General features: G+C 36.5%; 1 protein-coding gene across 1 annotated transcript in view; it reads right to left on the bottom strand.

Annotated features, from left to right (window-relative positions):
* Positions 1 to 16,829, bottom strand: part of atp8b5b (ATPase phospholipid transporting 8B5b) — a 33,286-nt gene extending 16,457 nt beyond the window's left edge. The window contains exons 1-10 of the mRNA XM_081353777.1: positions 16,760 to 16,829; positions 13,980 to 14,057; positions 13,815 to 13,870; positions 12,215 to 12,328; positions 11,976 to 12,074; positions 11,811 to 11,872; positions 11,641 to 11,713; positions 6,773 to 6,843; positions 6,593 to 6,675; positions 1,199 to 1,357 (exon numbers count right to left, since the gene is read on the bottom strand). Coding sequence (XP_081209903.1) covers positions 1,199 to 1,357; positions 6,593 to 6,675; positions 6,773 to 6,843; positions 11,641 to 11,713; positions 11,811 to 11,872; positions 11,976 to 12,074; positions 12,215 to 12,328; positions 13,815 to 13,870; positions 13,980 to 14,034 — 772 coding nt within the window. The 5' untranslated portion in view covers positions 14,035 to 14,057; positions 16,760 to 16,829. The remainder of the gene's footprint in view (positions 1 to 1,198; positions 1,358 to 6,592; positions 6,676 to 6,772; positions 6,844 to 11,640; positions 11,714 to 11,810; positions 11,873 to 11,975; positions 12,075 to 12,214; positions 12,329 to 13,814; positions 13,871 to 13,979; positions 14,058 to 16,759) is intronic.
* Between the last annotated feature and the right edge of the window lie 1,628 nt (positions 16,830 to 18,457).

Below are 18,457 nucleotides of genomic sequence, written 5' to 3'. Positions count from 1 at the left end.
GTAGTCAATTTACTGGGTATTTTGTGCACCATTTAACACCCCAAAAAAGCATGTTTCAACCCTTAAACGCATGCCTGGGGTCTAGTGACCAGGGACGTCATTCACTACCCTCCTCCTCCTCATTCAGTTAGACATCAACCTTCTTAGTATACCTCAATCAATTCATTATAAGCAATATTATTAAAGATTATAAAAAATTATAAAAGAATACCTGTTTTCCCATTAATTTTTTTTGGTAAAATTTGTATCGTTGTATCGGTTCGCTAATGACTTGAGGTGTGTAACAGTGTAAGTATATATATTTTTCTGCACAACAATAATTGAGTGCAATTAACCTTTATTCCACAAACTGCCAATGTCTGAAAGTGATGTTTCACTCATAGTAACCGCAGGCAGAAAACAAAAGAATAGGAAGTATCATCAGCAAAACTTGAAATGGCTCAGTGATTTACTGCAGAGCAAGTACTGAATGCAATCAAATATTAGTGTTACTGTCACTTGATGGTGGATCTGGTGAAGAAGCTGTCAGCAATCAAAATATTGATTTTGAAGATGTTGTAAAAGATAGTTTTTAGAATATGTTTGAGATCGCGAATATGAGCCAAATGCTGAATGCACTGGGAAATGAGCTCTGACGAGGACAGTATGATGGTATAAAACATCTGCTCAAAATGAACCCAACAAAACTCCAAAAGATAACAAAATATGCTTTATTTTATTCTTCTGTAATTGTTACGCTAATATTAGGAGAGTTCTATATTATAGCGACTGGTATAGATCCATCCGTGTTAGATATAGATCCGGGTTGCTAAAGACCCCGAATATGTAATAATGGCGAAATGGCGAAATATTCATGTATGCTATGATATTTGATGCTATGAACTTAAACAGAGCGTTTAAGTTGCTGTAGGAGGAGGCATGACAGAGAACAGATAGAGCGTGATAGAAGGGAGAACATAAATTTGGCATGCCAGAGAAAAAAGTTATTGTTGCTCTTGGTAGATTGCATTAGTCATAATGGAAATGAGCGGCGGCATCTGTGTTCTTTAATATGCACATTGTCAGAAAATCACCAGCAGAACTTTCCACCCCCATTGGCAGTTTTATGGGATTGCAATTTCACTCTAATTTGCCCTGTTTAGTAAACAGGCTCTTTTAATATAAGCATAATACGTCAATTTTCAGTATGATTCCGCACCTCCAAACACCACCAGGCCGAAGCACCACTCTGTGTTTCTGAGAGTACATCCTCTGAGTAGAATCCTCTCATTATCCACGGAAAACATCTGTCCTCCCACCGTCAGAGTTCCTGTGAACTTATCCAGACGGTTGTTTGGAGGATCACAGCGCATCTCACCTGAGACATACAGCATTATACATTTAATATGCAGACACCAAACAGGGACACATTCAGTCTAAATATAGTAAGATAGGCTGAATACAAAATTTGAGCCCTGAATTTATAAACATGAATGTGATTCTAGACAGTATAAACCACTTAGCAACCTAGCAACCTGATATGATGATGATGTTTATTTCAAACCTGCACACTAATTTTCTCACAAATCAACATAACAAACAACATAACAGACAAAATATACAAGTGCATGGTTTGAAAAGGAGGTGGACGAAGCAAACGCTTATATAATTCCAAACCCCCTCACATTCAACACAAAATACAATACAAAAACAAATACAAACAGAATAATTCAGGGACAGCATTATTTGTGTACAATACATACAGTAGAACAATTGTCACTATATAATGATATAAAAACATGCAAGACAACACAAATCACACACAACACACACACATACAAGAGACCTTGGCCCAAACACTCTATGACCCTACACCCTCTCACCACTGGCTTCATGCTGAGGGCATCACTCTCTGTCCTCTACATATTTCTTTAATACATTTTTTTTGAACAAATGTTTGAAATGAATTATATTTGGACAGGTTTTTAATTCATCCGCCAAGTCATTCCAGAGCTTCACTCCCCGCACTGAGATACACATTGATTTTAAAGTGGTTCTAAATTTAGGCAGGTATTTATTTTTAATTCCTCTTAATGTGTAACTGTGGTGAGCATCTCTATCACGGAATAAGTTTTGAATATTAGGAGGCAGAGAGTATTGAGATGCTCTGAACATAATTTGAGCTGTTTTAGAGTTGATCACGTCCTGCAGTTTAAGTTCTTCCAGCTCAACAAACAATGGATTAGAATGATGTCTGTAGTGAACACCAGAAACAATCCTGATGGCCTTTTTCTGCAAAGTGATCAAGGGCTGTAAGTGGGTTTTGTAACAGTTTCCCCAGATTTCAGCACAATAATATAAATATGACATAATAAATGAATGATACAATAGAAGTCGAGCATTGGTATTCAGTAAAGTACATGATCTTTTCATCATTCCAACACATTTTGCCACTTTAGTCCTCAGGTAACTTATGTGGGGTTTCCAAGAGATCTTATCATCTATTATAATGCCCAAAAATATATTTTGTTGAACCTTTTCTATTAGTGTGTCATCGATAACAATTTTAACAGGTATATTACATTTACGATTACTAAACAGCATAATTTTTGTCTTGTTCAAATTCAATGACAGTTTGTTAGTATTAAACCAAATTTTTAGCTTATCCAATTCCACAGTTACCGAGGCCAAAAGTTGCTCCAGGTTGTCATCAGCACAAATAATATTAGTATCATCAGCAAAAAGGATAAATTTCATTTTCATTGATAATTTACATAATTCATTAATATACATTAAGAATAGTGTAGGTCCCAGTATTGATCCCTGCGGTACTCCACACGTTATGTCCAAAAACCCTGATTTATGATGATCAAACTCAACAATCTGTCTCCTCTCACATAGATAGCTCTCCAACCATTTTTTTGCTATTCCCCTTATGCCATAGTCCTCCATCTTTTTTATTAAAATCTGATGGTCAATGGTGTCAAAGGCCTTTTGGAGATCTATAAAGATTCCCAAAACAAATTTATTTATTTCGATGCCATGTGTAATTTCTTCCAGTAAGTCAATTAATGCATGTGAAGTACATCTATTTTCCCTGAACCCATATTGACAATCAGATAGTAATTGGTGTTTATCAATAAAACTCCGGAGTCTTTTGTCATATAATTTTTCTAAAATTTTGGAAAACTGTGGCAGGAGGGAAACAGGCCGATAGTTATTGAAACAATGTTTGTCCCCCAACTTGAAAATTGGTATGACTTTAGCAGTTTTCATTTGCGATGGGAAATGACCGAGTTGAAAGGATAAATTACAAATGTATGTGAATGGATTTATAATTTCTTCTGCAACATTACGAACAATCCTCATATCGATGTTATTTATGTCTTGGGATGTTTTGTTCTTGCAGTCCCTGATTACTTTCATAACCTCCCTCTCATCAGTTGGAGTGAGGAACATGGTATTAGAATTTATATCGATTAGTCCCTTAATCTGTTCATTGGTAGATGGAATTTTTTGCGCCAGTTCAGGTCCAACGTTGACAAAAAAATGATTAAATCTATCCGCGATCATTGTTTTGTCTCGGATGATTATACCATTTTCCACAAAGTACTCTGGATAACATGAGCTGCATGATCCACAACCAATAATGGTATTCAAAACTTTCCAAATTGCTTTTATGTCATATTTCTTATTAATCAATAAATCAGTATAATATTCTCTCCTACTTACTCTCAATATGCTAGTTAATTTGTTTTTATATATTTTATATTTTTGTTCAGTTTCACTAGTTCTGTACCTTAAAAATTGCCTATATAGAACATTTTTCTTTTTACACGCGTTCGCAAGCCCTTTTGTTATCCAGGGTGTTTTATATGTTTTCTTGTTGTACATTTTTTGATGGGACAGTGTTTATTATAGAGTGTAATGAATACATAAAGAAACGTGTTGAAAGCTGCATTTACATCGGACAATTGATAAATAGATTCCCAGTTTTGACTCGCCAATTCATTTTTCAGTGCTGTAATTGATTGATCATTTATGACTCTACGGTAATATTCACTTTGTACTGTTTTAGATAATTTACAGTTAAGGTCGCATACCATGAACACTGGTAAGTGATCACTGACATCATTCACTAACACACCACCTGTTATGTTATTGTCAAAAATATTACAAAAGATGTTATCTATGAGTGTGGCACTATACGATGTTATTCTGGTGGGTCTGGTGATGAGTGGGTACAAACCCAAGGAAAACATGGTATCAATAAACTCATCAGTACATTTGTGTTTATGGGGATTTAACAAGTTAATATTAAAATCCCCACATATAATATATTTTTTGTTATTATTAGTAAATATTTTTTCTATCCATTCCCTAAATATTGTCAAGTCGGATCCCGGCGTCCTATAAATGCAGCTCACAACAATATTTCTATTTCTTGGAAGTAGCAATTCAACAGTCACACATTCAAGTAGATCATCCACCACTAAACACATATTGTCCACTATACTACAGTGAATATGATTATCTATATAGAGAGCCACACCTCCTCCTCTCTTGTTTAACCGGTTTGTGTAAAACAATTCATAACCATTTATAACATACTCATTTATTTTTTCATCATTCAACCATGTTTCTGAAATAGCTATGATATTGAATTGAGACTTAAACTGGTTCAGATAGTCTTGAATGGCTTCAAAATTGGATTGTAAGCTCCTACTATTAAAATGAATCAAAGAGATGTTTTTATCTAGAATAAATGTATTGTCGTATGTGCTATCAGTATAATATAAACAGTCATTTTTTGTATTTAAAAGGATATTACTGTCTGGATCAATTGAATCCATAAATGTTAGTAATTTATAATCAATATGGTCAGATAAATTATTCATTGTTTCTAAGCTTGGTGTATTTGTATAGAGATCATCCTCGACTTCAGAGGAGCTATCATCACTATATCAGGATTATACATCTGATATTATTTCAGAAACATGCTTAAGGGTAGAGGGTGTATGATCATCACAGAATGAGGGCCCCAAACACACAACAAAGACAACACACAACAACAACATGAACATATAAAAAAACACATACAAAACCTCTCACTCACAGACACGCACACACAATTACATACACTCTCACACAGCACAAGCAATAAAGTAGAAATAAGATAAATGAAAAAGGAAAAATAAATAGGATACCTAAGGCACTGACTATTGATAAGTATTTTATTATTTTATTTAATATTTTTTTCTGCTTTCTTAGAGTTGAGACTAAAGCAATGGGGGGGAACCATTGAAAATGTAAAAGAAAAAAGAAACTTAAGTAACTAAACTAATATGACGCAAGTAACTCACAACTTCATCCAAAGACTCCTTTGCGACAATTCGCTGCAGCATAGGTGTATTACATGCGTTACTTTACGGCAAACACAAGAATGCTGGACTCACCGAGCTACAGCTATTTAGCTAACTAAATTACATCGTCCTTGACAAGGAGAAAAACAGAAAAAGTCCGGCTGAGCTTAGACTTTATAGTGAACAACAGTCCTCGGCTGGTAACGTTACGTGCTCGCCGTTACTTACGTCGCCTCCGGGAGGTCACGATAGAACTTCTCAGCCTCCTTGGGACAGTGAAAAAGTTTTGGTTTCCCTTCCACGATTACCCTCAGCGTGCTGGGATACTGCAGGGAGTACTTGATATCAGCGGCACGGAGCTTTTTCTTCACCGGGTCAAACTCCCTGCGTTTATTCACAAGACCAGGACTGAAGTCCGGATAGATGTGGACCGTGAATTCTCCCATCTTCAGATTCCTCCTCTCCCGGGCCAATCTCAGGATCTTCACCTTGTCCTGGAAGTTCAAGAACTTTACCAGGATAGGTCTTGGAGGTCCGCCAGACCTGGGCGAGCGGACGAATGTTGGTACGCGGTGCGCCCTCTCCACGACCGGCGCCGTGGGAAAATGTTCCTTCCCGAAGAGCGTGGCAACCAGCTCTCCAATGAAAGCGACCATGCTTCCCCCCTCTTTCCTCTCCGGTATATTAACAAAGCGCAGATTGGACCTTCTGCTCCGATTCTCAAGGTCCTCCATCTTCTCCTTCAGGTAAGAATTGTCCTTTTCCAGAGCGCACACTCGCTCCACCAGATTACCAATCGTGTCCTCATTTGCGCTCACTCGTTGCTGCAACTCATTTATTTGTCCAGTAAGAGAGCCCAATGACTGTTGAATGACCATTAGGCCTGCCTGAACAGACCCAATTTGAATGTCCAGATGGGCTTTTACTTCAATTGTTACTTGGTCTTTCATTTGGTGCAACGCATCCCAGATGGATTGGAGCGAGATCTCCGCCATATCGCACGAAAAAACCAAACTTGAAATAGTGGCCTTAATACTGCTAAGATTGCAGCCAATTGTTTAGTTATTATGGATATAGGTTTGCTCGATCACTCAGGCAAGTAGCTGGCGGTATCTCAATAATTTAGCAGCAGTTATTAATGAAATAGTCAGGCGCCTACATCAGGCGTTCACGCGGCTGCGGCCATTATGAATGACTAACCCCAGATCGCTGCAATTATATCATGTAGTTACTGTATAAGTGTCACTCACCATTGAATGCTGCTAGTTTCTGGATGTCATTGCCCAGGTCTCCTGTGATTGTCAGAGCTTGTTTCACCTTCAGGTTCGTCTCTCTGTGAAAGTCAGGGAAAGAGAGACAGATGATGGCTCTGGTACACAGTTATTACAGATGAAGTCCATGTTTACATGCACATGATGAACTATACTGACCCGTCCAGCTCAGCCGTCTCAATGTAGACGAGGTTGAGAGGTTCACTACTAGAGAGCAACAGCAGATCAGCCTAGAGCACAGGAAAAACAGGCAAGTTACTTTTTAAGTTGCTTACAAAGAAATAATGACTTTATTTAATAATTAATCATGTTTTTTGCACTGTACAAATGTTGGCAATTCATAGTTTTCACCGGACTTCAGCATCATAGGAACGCTCACCTGGAGGGCAAAACAAGGCTTTCCTCCATTTTCCTCCACCAGTCATTTTTTACCAGGTTTGTACTAAATATTAATGTTGTAAGAAAGACCGAATTCAATATACACCTTACTGATGATGCATACTACGTATGCAAGCAGATGAACCCAGAATATAAACACAATGCGCAGTTTCTCATTAATCGTTTTATTCCATAGAAAACGCTGAACTGTTTAGCGCTTTGCTTTCATATTCTGGGCTCATCTGCTCGCAAATAGTATAAATCATCAATAAGGTGTATACTGAATTTGATTAACTTCATGGTTTTAGTACATTAGGTTTTAAGTGTTACTCATGTTATGTGTTTTAGAACATCTCGCTGTTTTTAGTGATTGAAATAGTGCAGCAGATGCTGTATATTAGTGGTGTCAACCAGTGGCGTAGGCAGAAATTGTATTTTGGGCGGGCCAGTGAAAAAGTGAGTGGGCCAATAGTTTTTCCTAGAAAAAAAATTACTTAAATAATAATTAATAAGTAAATAATAATAATATATTAATAAGCATGGTTTGAAATGAATAACAACACACTCCCCAATTTCTGTTAAATCAACCATATACAATGCAGCCTGGTGGAAATTAAGCTTTTGTGCCAAAAAAATTGCAACTAATTTAAACTAAACAATGTACAGTAGGATAGCCTATAAGGCATTCAGCTATACAGTACACAACACACCAGTAACTTAAAGGAGAACTCCGGTCAATTTTAACATTGAGCTATTTTTTTTGTACATTTGGAGTGCTGTCAATACAGAGAACAACGACAAAAATCGGTGTTGCCTACACCGAGTTATTCTATTTTTAAAATTTGCACCCTATTGACTTCAATGGGGCAAGTAGCAAGCCTGCTTTTTAGCCTCTTAACATCCTTTAAGTGTCATTACAAGTGCACAGAAAATGTGAGTGATTCCTTCCGAGTGAACACGGGTGAATCTGACTGCAGTAGATGTTAGAGATATTAATAAAAATGAAGTTAATTCAGCCAGCGCTCATACCTCTGTTTGCATCCTGTTTTCGGTGGAAGGCCATAGTAATCGATTGTCGAGTTCACGCGCATAGGTTTAGTGCCTATGATCACGCGCGTGAACTCGACAATCGATTACTATGGCCTTCCACCGAAAACAGGATGTAAACAGAGGTATGAGCGCTGGCTGAATTAACTTCATTTTTATTAATATTTCTAACATTTAAGTCAATTTTTCACTCGGAAGGAATCACTCACATTTTCTGTGCACTTGTAATGACACATCAAGGATGTTAAGAGGCTAAAAAGCAGGCTTACTACTTGCCCCATTGAAGTCAATAGGGTGCAAATTTTAAAAATAGAATAACTCGGTGTAGGCAACACCGTTTTTTGTCGTTGTTCTCTGTATTGACAGCACTCCAAATGTACAAAAAAATGAGCTCAATGTTAAAATTGACCGGAGTTCTCCTTTAAGGCGAGACAGGTGAATAGGGTAACATTTTAAAATAATAGATATTACCATAAAACTTCCTCAGTTATTCTGGAGAATGACAAACAACTAATTTTGAGAAAACAGCATTTAAAGATTTGTAATGTAAAAAATCATACTTTTTAGCAGAAACAACTATTTACAGACACAATATCTTATCAAATCATCAGCAACAACAATACAAACCACCTAAAACACATCAAAACTTATAACACAGCATTTATGGCCAACAACTGAACAGAACCCCAGTCAAAAACAGTCAAAAACACACATCAAAATGTCAGAGCACGTCACGTGATGCATCTGAACGAATCATATTGTCAGAAATTGATATCAGCCAATGAGATTTCGCTTTTAGAGTTAAATGCCCCATTGTACTTTCACGATTGGTTGCTGATTAAAGGAATTTACCATATTTGGTTCCGACAGCATTGTGTACAGGAGAAAGTAGAGAGCTTTTCAACGGTGTTTGTGTTATGACAGGTGCAGAAAGCGATCGCGGTGCAGCATATTGATTAACAACGCCAACTTTTGTTGAATTTAGGAGAAATATACAGACGCAAATAGACAAAATGTAGTAAAATAAAGACCTAAATGTGTATTTTGGATTTTTTTTTCTCACCACAAGTCTGAAATAATGCATTGAAGAAGACAAATAGCCCAAAATCTTAAAATTGACCAGTGAAAAAAAACCCCGATGTTTTTGCCGTGTCTCGCCTTAAATCACTTCACGGGCAAAAATTAAGGAAATTAGTTAAACAACTGGCCTACCTTTGTTGTTTTCATTCTACAAAACAAGATGCAAGTGCCTGGGTTTAGTATTAAAAACAGAAATGATCTCATCATAGTCCAAAGAGTCACAGAGTTCTTTTTCAAAGAACTAAAGGCCGCCAGAGCCCGCCGCCTAGAGAGTCTGCCTGTCGGACTCGGAACCCCTAGCAACCATAGCAACCAATTACGTTCCGGAGGGAGGCTTTCACGCATTTTATTCGGAAACAGAATTAAACACACACACCAGTCAACAATAAATCAGGTTTATATTAATATATTTTCTTAAATACATTTGAATAATAAAAATAAACTAAAAATGTATTTTGATCAAACTTGCCTGGGCGGGCCAGTGAGTTATGTGGGTGGGCCAGTGCCGCCCTGGCCCATTACTGGCTACGCGCCTGGTGTCAACAATAATCGATTCGGCGATGCATCGCAATGCGGGGCATGCACGATTCAGCATCGATGCGGCAAAGTGCCATAATCGATTATGTCACTGTTTTAGGGGTGTAACGGTACGCGTATTCGTATTAAACCGTTCGGTACAAGGCACGCATTTTCAAACCGAACGGTTATTTCAAATGTAAGCGCGTCGCGAGCGCGCTCATAATGTAGACGCTGGCGCGACCACAACATCAAATGGCAAACGCAATGTAAGCGGAACGAAACTGAGCTACTCGTGACGGACTGTTTATCAGTTTGGACCAACGCAGCGCGAGCCGATCTTATAAGCTACTACACAGCGCTAGAGATCCAGTAAAGAAAGCATTTGAACTCGCCACTAAAGTAATAACATCGCTGCGAGATCTAGTGAGAAACATTCACATTTCTCCGTTATTAACGGATCAAACAGCGCTGACGTGGTTCATTGTGACATGAATGAACAATCCAGTGTCCACAGATCAGCAATATTCACCATGGATTTACTGTAGTATAACACTAACTGCAACTTTGGAAGTTTGGCAGGAATAGTACAGGCTATAATGCTTTCAAGTAACGTTATGTTGGATTTATTTCGACATTATGAATAACATTGCTGCCCTCAAATGTTAATGTGAACTAAAATAAACATTTGTTTATAAGCACAAAATAATTTTTTTTCCAAGGAGTTTTGTTTTATATGCTCATAAGAAGAGTCAATTATAGCTCGATCATTGCTCAAAGAAAAAAATGTCATACTTTATGATGTTAGCTCTAATAAAAAAAGAATAAAAAAAAATCAAGGAAATTTCTCTGGCATTTCTTTCTTTTTGCTGTATCGAAAACGTACCGAACCGTGACACAAGTGTATCGTATTGAACCGTTACACCCCTACACTGTTTATTTTCTGTCCTTGAGTTGGACAATAAAGTTGAAATTTAATTTCAAATGGTTCTCAATCAGAGAGAAGAGAAACATTTCTCATTCAAAGCATTGAAAGCAGTGATTTATGCTTTCTTTTTCAGGTTTGAAAATGCCATATTCAATACCCTGAACCATTCAATTTTATTTTATTTAATGACATTTATGTCAAAGATACAGGAGAGTGATAATACACACATAGCAGCCAATAAAATCTGTTGTTCAATATCTGACTGCTTGTATTGCCTCATGAATGATGAAAATTTTGCCTTGTTGTGTGCAGTAGAATTTTGATGCATCGCAATGCATCGGAGAATCGAATTGAATCGAATCGTTACCTGGTGAATCGTAATCGAATCGAATCGTGAGGGCAGTGCCAATGCACACCCCTACTGTATATGGATCACAAGTGCCCAAAACATGCAGTTTGTTCAGATATTTTTGCTTTTCTTCTTTTGAGATGGCTATGAAAAGATGAGATGAAACTGACAGGCCTTTGCTGCAGTTCTATGGATGTTTTGCCCTCCAGTCACATGACTGAAAACTGAATAAAACATTTTGGTAAAATAATGGCAAGAATCCAGTAGTTATTATATTATATTATATTATATTATATTATATTATATTATATTATATTATATTTTTTGCTAAGTTCTTTGGAGAAGAGTTCTGGCACAGTGTTATTTTAGTATTATTTATATACATATATATATATTTATTAATATTTTGCTTTAATTTTTATATTTATACTGTATATAGTTTTTATTTAAATTTAAGTTTTAGTCATTTTGTTATGTGCTTTAGCCATTACTTCAACTTGTTAGTTGCCAAAGTAACATTTCCAAATTTTGTTTTAGTTTCTTGAGTTTTAAACTTTTCATCTAATATTCACTTTTATTTCAATGAAAACTATTTTTAATAGTTGTGGTTAACAATAACAAAACTTTTCTGGCTATATCACCCACCAGCTAGTTGTTAACCATAATTCCTCCCCCCCAAAAAATAGTGTTTAATAAAAGTAGCGTTTAATATCAATACTGTAAACTTACTGTGACAAACTCATTGTTTTCCAGCTTGATAATGTCACCCACTTGAACATTCATCCATTTTTCACTTTTCAACCTGTTTGAGAACATGAGCTTTTATTCACCACCATATTCATTTTGGAAAATACTTTTTGAAAAAAGTAACATCATATACATAGAGATTGAACACTCACTCTCCATCAATAAGCACGTCCACTTTTCTGTTGTTCACATGATTGTCGTTCTTGTGTCTGGTCTGTGTTGTAGGGTGAACATAAAACACAAGGCAACAGAGAGACAAATATGAGCGGACAGTCACATTATTGTCAGTATTGGACACGGACAGGAAGTAAACTCACAATGTCGTCAGAGAGATCTTTGGCTAGAGTTATAGACAGCACCAGAAGCAGTGGAACTACAGTAGTGAACCAGGACAAAGACGAGATTTGAGGAATCAGCTGTCCAACACAAACAGTATGTTAGAATTCCTCTCATTTTATAAAACTTATTATTTTCTTTAAATATACTTTTGTAATTTCAGAGCAAAATTTTAAGATAATAATGAGGTAATCTAGTAAAGATCTATTTGACTAGTTACCTGTAAGATGAGAAGAAAGACGAAGTAGGCATTGGCCAGTCTCTGAAACTGCTCAAACAGATTGAGAGGGAGGAAAGTGAAGACGTTGTACTTGGAGGTCTTGATGGCATTGTTCTGTAAGGACACACGTAAGAATTTATTCATTTTTAAAGTGCTCCTATTATGCGTTTTCGGATATTTCTTTTCATGCAGTGTGTAATATAGCTGTTTGTGAAAAGGTCTGCAAAATGTCAAAGATTAAAGTGCAGATAAAGGGAGTAATTGTCTCCTAAAGGAAAGAACCGATTCTGAACTGCCTGAAATGAGTCGTCCTTAATTCCAGTCTTACTTCCTGCTCAAACCTATGTAGGTTTGTAACAAATTTGCATAATTCCACCCTATGGTCTTCATTTGCTGCCTGCGGACAATGTCTACTTTGTCAAACTCTGTAGTTGTAGCTGAGACTGGAAGATTTTGGTTCCTGTTATTGACAAGTTGAGAAGACACTTTTCTGTGCTGCGAAAAGCGGATCCACTTTGATGCACTTCCAAAAGATGAGGAACTGATACGGTAAAACCGACACCATCATTATTGTTCGTCTCACTATGTATCAAGTGCAGAGGAAATGGGCCTTTCGGTTTCGACACGTATGGTAATTCGTGGACCAATCACAACAGACTGGGCCATCTGACCAATCAGAACATAGTAGATCAATCACAACAGGCTGGACCTTCTGACCAATCAGAACAGAGTAACCAATCACAACAGACTGGGCCATCTGACCAATCAGAGCAGAGCAGACCAATCACAACAGACTGGGCCATCTGACCAATCAGAACAAAGTAGACCAATCACAACAGACTGGGCCGTCTGACCAATCAGAGCAGAGTAGACCAATTACAACAGGCTGGACCTTCTGACCAATCAGAGCAGAGTAGACCAATCACAACAGATAGGTCATCTGACCAATCAGAGCAGAGTAGACCAATTACAACAGGCTGGACCTTCTGACCAATCAGAGCAGAGTAGACCAATCACAACAGATAGGTCATCTGACCAATCAGAACAGAGTAGACCAATCACAACAGATGGGTCATCTGACCAATCAGAGCAGAGTAGACCAATCACAACAGACTGGGCCGTCTGACCAATCAGAGCAGAGTAGACCAATCACAACAGACTGGGCCGTCTGACCAATCAGAGCAGAGTAGACCAATCACAACAGATGGGTCATCTGACCAATCAGAGCAGAGTAGACCAATCACAACAGACTGGGCCGTCTGACCAATCAGAGCAGAGCAGACCAATCACAACAGACTGGACCTTCTGACCAATTAGAACAGAGTAGACCAATCACAACAGATGGGCCGTCTGACCAATCAGAGCAGAGCAGACCAATCACAACAGACTGGGTCATCTGAGAAACTGAATCCTTTATTGAACCCCTTTCAGACAATGCATGTAAGAAAAGAGGTGATCTATATTATGAGAAAATTTAAGTGTTTTTGACAATAGATCCATATAAACAAAAAAAGCAACAACAAAAAAATCTTTTAAAAAAGAACCGTTAAAAATAGAATAATGGGGGTACTTTAAAAAAAGTAAATATATTGCTACTCACCGCATACTTAAACGACAGGTTGAATTCCCTGTCATTAGCCCGCAAATGCCTCTCCTCTGAGGTAAGTAAAAAAAAACATAAATAACATTAAAACATTAGGGAAAAAACAGAGAGTTGTTTTTATTTGAAGCTTCAAACGTGGTGTTCAGTGTAGTTATGATATACCTTCTACTTTCTTTTTCTTCACGTTAATTCCACACGCAGACAGCAGAGAGCCCATGTTTCTATGATCAAATCATCACGCTGATAAAGAGAAACCAAACCATGAAAACACATTAACCAACAATAATAATACATTAAATAGTTCTTAAAAACATTAAACATGAAGAAAACTACAAAACATCAGTTGCTTCAAAATCTTCTAGTATAGAATAAAGAGCTGTATAATTTCACATAAAGGGGCCGGTAGGTGTGTTTATTGTACTATGATTTAATGTGTCATGACCTTTTGAACAATTCAACAATTTGAATTAAAAATACTTCTAAAGCATTTATTATGTTATTCTCAATATTTACTAATACATTATTAAAAAGAAAAGTTGTGTCTGTTACACCAGTATAATGGACTGGTGCTAACATGAACTATCAAATGAACCAATAACTAACATTTACAATGATCAATAAATATGCTAACAAATGGATTGCTTATTGTTAATGCATTAACTAATGGGACCTTGTTGTAAAGTGTTATCGTTTGATTTAATAGGTAACAGACACCATAATTGTTTGAATTGAGAATTTATTTGAATATTTTTTTTATTTTATTTATTATTCAATTATTATTATTAAGAATTATATCTATCCAACTGCTTGTCTAGTGTCATGGGATGCAGGAAATTATAAATACATTTTATTCTAATCATTTACTCAATTTAATTATTTCATTAATACATTACAATTTTATGTTAAAAGAAAAATTTGCCCTCATTTGAGTAAAAAAAATAATAACTTGCCTGAAAATGAATAAAAACCATGTGACCATATTTATGTGCTTGTTCTATAACAGTCTGTAGAGGTTTTCTGTAAAAAATTTGGGTTCATTAGTCTTAAAGCTGAATTGTGGTCAGTTTAAGTTAAAGCTAATCCACAAAACCTACATTAAAATCAAACTGCAGGTTGGAGAGAGTCTCATCGTAATGCAATATGATCTTTCTGTTAGTGTCTAGCTGTGGTTAATGATAAACTGACAGAAAGTTCAGTGTATTTTACAGCTCTCCTCTTATCAGCGCAGGTTATTGATGAGAGGAACATGTATTTACACATATAGGCCTCCACATAACACGTACTGTCGCTGTGCTTCCTGATCTCATAGATTATGAACCTGTCAGCCATTTTCATAGATTTAAGCATTTGTTCATATAACACAGAGACATTCAGCTTGATCTTAAATAACACTCTAAAATGCTGGGTTGTTTCAACACAAGGTTGGGTCAAATATGGACAAACCAATCCATAGTTTTTAAACTAATTCTTAAACCCAATGGTTGAGTTTTTCCATATTTTACCCAAACATGGGTTGAAACAACCCCACATTTTTTTTTTTTTTTGTAATTACTATTAGATGCCTCTAGACTATCATACCTTTGAGTACATGTCAAAAACTAAGACTGAAAATTATTACATAAAAAATACTGTATATGAAAAAGGCGATACTGTATGAAATAAAAATGAAACTGGCCAATCTGAAACTAGTGAAAAGTGTTGTATAGTGTTGTGAGTGTATCACTCACAACCCTGAACATTAGACCAAACTCTCATACCTTCATCTCACTCTTTATCTAATCTAATATTATTATGATCGCTCAAAAGTCAACACATCGCCAACGCCCATGTAAAGAATTGCTGTGAAGTAACAAAAATGGTCGAAATATAAAGTAAAGTAAAATAAAGTTCCCAATTATTAAATTATTATTATAATATGTTGTTAAACTTGTTATTAAAAACTTGAAGCTGTGGTTGCTAGAACATTAACATAATAAGTGTTAATGTTTCCTGGCATTATGGAAGGGTATTGCGAGACTGTACCATTTATGATATGGTAATAAACAGACTTAAGCTAAAATCATTTGCTTAATATTTTGAAATATAATTACCACCATAATGACACATTGGAAGGCTACATTATTACATAACTAAGTTCAAAAAGGCCTTTTTAGCAGCCATGCAAAATTACTACAATAAAGAACACAGTATTACGTGTGAATTACAATGAATGCACTAAAAACAGAAAATGTATACGTAGCACAAAACCCTCCAATCCACATAAATAATAACAAAAACTATGTAAATAAAACAAATGTGATGGCACAAAACACTCCAACACATATATATATGCGTGTGTGTGTGTGTGTATAATCAAATTATTTGTTACTTTTCATTAAATCACATGTATTGTCTTTTTATTATGATTTTATGGTAAGGTTCCTTATGGTTAACTACAGTAATTAACTGTTTTTCTTCCCCCCATATCAATCTATAATCGTTATATTCTATTAGAGTGACTCGATTTTGCCACATTGACAAGGAACAGTTCAATGACCATAACTAATGTTGGCGGTAAATGGCATTGGTCTAGAGACCGGTTTCCCCTCGACAGCAGGAAAACACTCGACCCTTCACCATCTATATTCAAGAGTCAACAAGGAAAATCACACACCCTTAATGACTGCTTAAAACTCACCACCTTATCTCTTCGCTTTTGACAAATCTGCATTCTTCTCTATGTCTATACTGACACATGTATTCATACTCGTTATAATGTTTTAAACTAAGCACACTGCACTGCAAGTGCCTTTAGCTACTGTAAATAAGTAACTTACTGTACTTTCAGAGTGAAAAACCTTCCTTCTTAAAAAAGAAAATCTTACAAGATCAACATACTCTCTCAAAAACTCACTAAACATCTATTAAATGATGAAGCTGCCCCAGCTAAAGGGGTGTCATACCTGAGTCACACGTTTGCCATCCAAGATCCCTAGAGAAACAGCAGCGTTTCAGAGTAAACCACCACTCCATAAACATGCGTGGAAAAGGACACGCAGAACCTCACTACAGTTCCCATAATGCAACTGCAAACGAGTCCCCTACTTAGAGTACAGGTGAAAGTTAAGGGTGTAACCTGACATCAGGAAGAGGTTTTCAGGGCTGGGCGGAGCCACCGGCTGCAGTTGTTTCCTATGGAAAGGGTTAATGATTGGACAACTGGTTATGCTTGAAGAAAACGGAGGGATTGCAGTGTATCGTGTCCAGGGACAGACAGAAAGCAAACAGTGGATGATCTTTGGACTCTGCTGGGATGGAAGTGGGAAGCTGGTAAAACAGTTGGATAAGGGAATGGCGTGAGCCAGTCGCTAGAAAACGGCTGATTTTTTTTCTCTCATTTACATAGTTTAGCTCGAATTTCGACAGCCGTACCAAGAAACTAATTTTATTACTCAAGAGTTGCTTGTTCACAGCTCAGGAGACAATTCTTCCATTTAATCTAATTGCTGTATAGGACAAACAACTGACATATTACATGGAACTCTCTCCTATCGGTAAAAGCTATCAAAACACTCCAAAACAGATAGAGCATACATATAAGCATCCTGTTTACAGCATACTATATCACATGTCAACTGAAGATATGCAAGATAGAGCTGTTTTATTGCCTCTTTTATTGATACAGATTACAAAGAAAGGGCAGAAGAACAGCAAATGTTGCAAGCCGGATTAAAACTCAAATTTCCTACATGAGCACCATAGCTCAACGAGTTGGCGCATGTGCGCAAACCACTACACTGTCAAAAATTATTGTTGATTTAACAAAGTAAGTTACCTGGTTGCCTTAAAATTTTGAGTTCATTGAAATAATTGAGTTAATATAACAAAGAGATTGGTTTAATAAATAGAAACTCAAAATATTATGTTATATGAACCACATTAATAATCTAAGTTGATTTGACAAAAGATTAAAAGTTGTGAGAAATCATGAAAATAATCATCTAAGTTGATTTGACAAAATATTAAAAGTTGTGATAACAAATCATGAAAATAATGTTTTACAGTGTAGGCCACGGCATCAACCTATATACAGTAGTGTGAGACTGAAAGGAATAGTTCACCCAGAAATTAAAACCATTGTATTTACTCACCCCAATGAGGTTTTGAACCTGTGTGATCCGTGGACGACAAAAGAAGATAGTTAGGTTCATGCTGTTCTTTTTCAAATCATGAAGGTAAATGGGGACAAATGCTATTAAAAGAGGAGAAAAAACACCATAAAAGTTCAGAAAAGCAATCCATATTATTTGTTCACTATATTGTAAGTCTTCAAGTCATACTGTAGTTCTGATTGTAGGATGTGCGATGTCAAGTATAGAAGGGATCGTAGCTTATCGAAACGCACGTGATTAATTGCAAAGTTTAACCATCATAGAGTGAAAGTTTATAATTTGCATGTGTTTTAGGTCCTGTCAATTTCAACTTTCAAGCGATTTTAATTAATTGAGCACAAGACCTAAAAAAAAAAAAAAAGAGAAAGAGACCTAAATTCGGAACTTGCGTGCTGTGCTGTTTTCTGTGTGCCCACACACAGCAGCACAGACAGAACACGAACACAGAATTCCACTCTCTTCCGAGTCTATTTGTGCTTACGGACACAT

This window comes from Scardinius erythrophthalmus (assembly GCF_964197995.2).
Source record: "Scardinius erythrophthalmus genome assembly, chromosome: 23".
NCBI classification, from domain to species: domain Eukaryota; kingdom Metazoa; phylum Chordata; class Actinopteri; order Cypriniformes; family Leuciscidae; genus Scardinius; species Scardinius erythrophthalmus.
The sequence above is the reverse complement of the archived record's forward strand: the minus strand, read 5'-3'. Positions and strand labels throughout refer to the sequence as shown.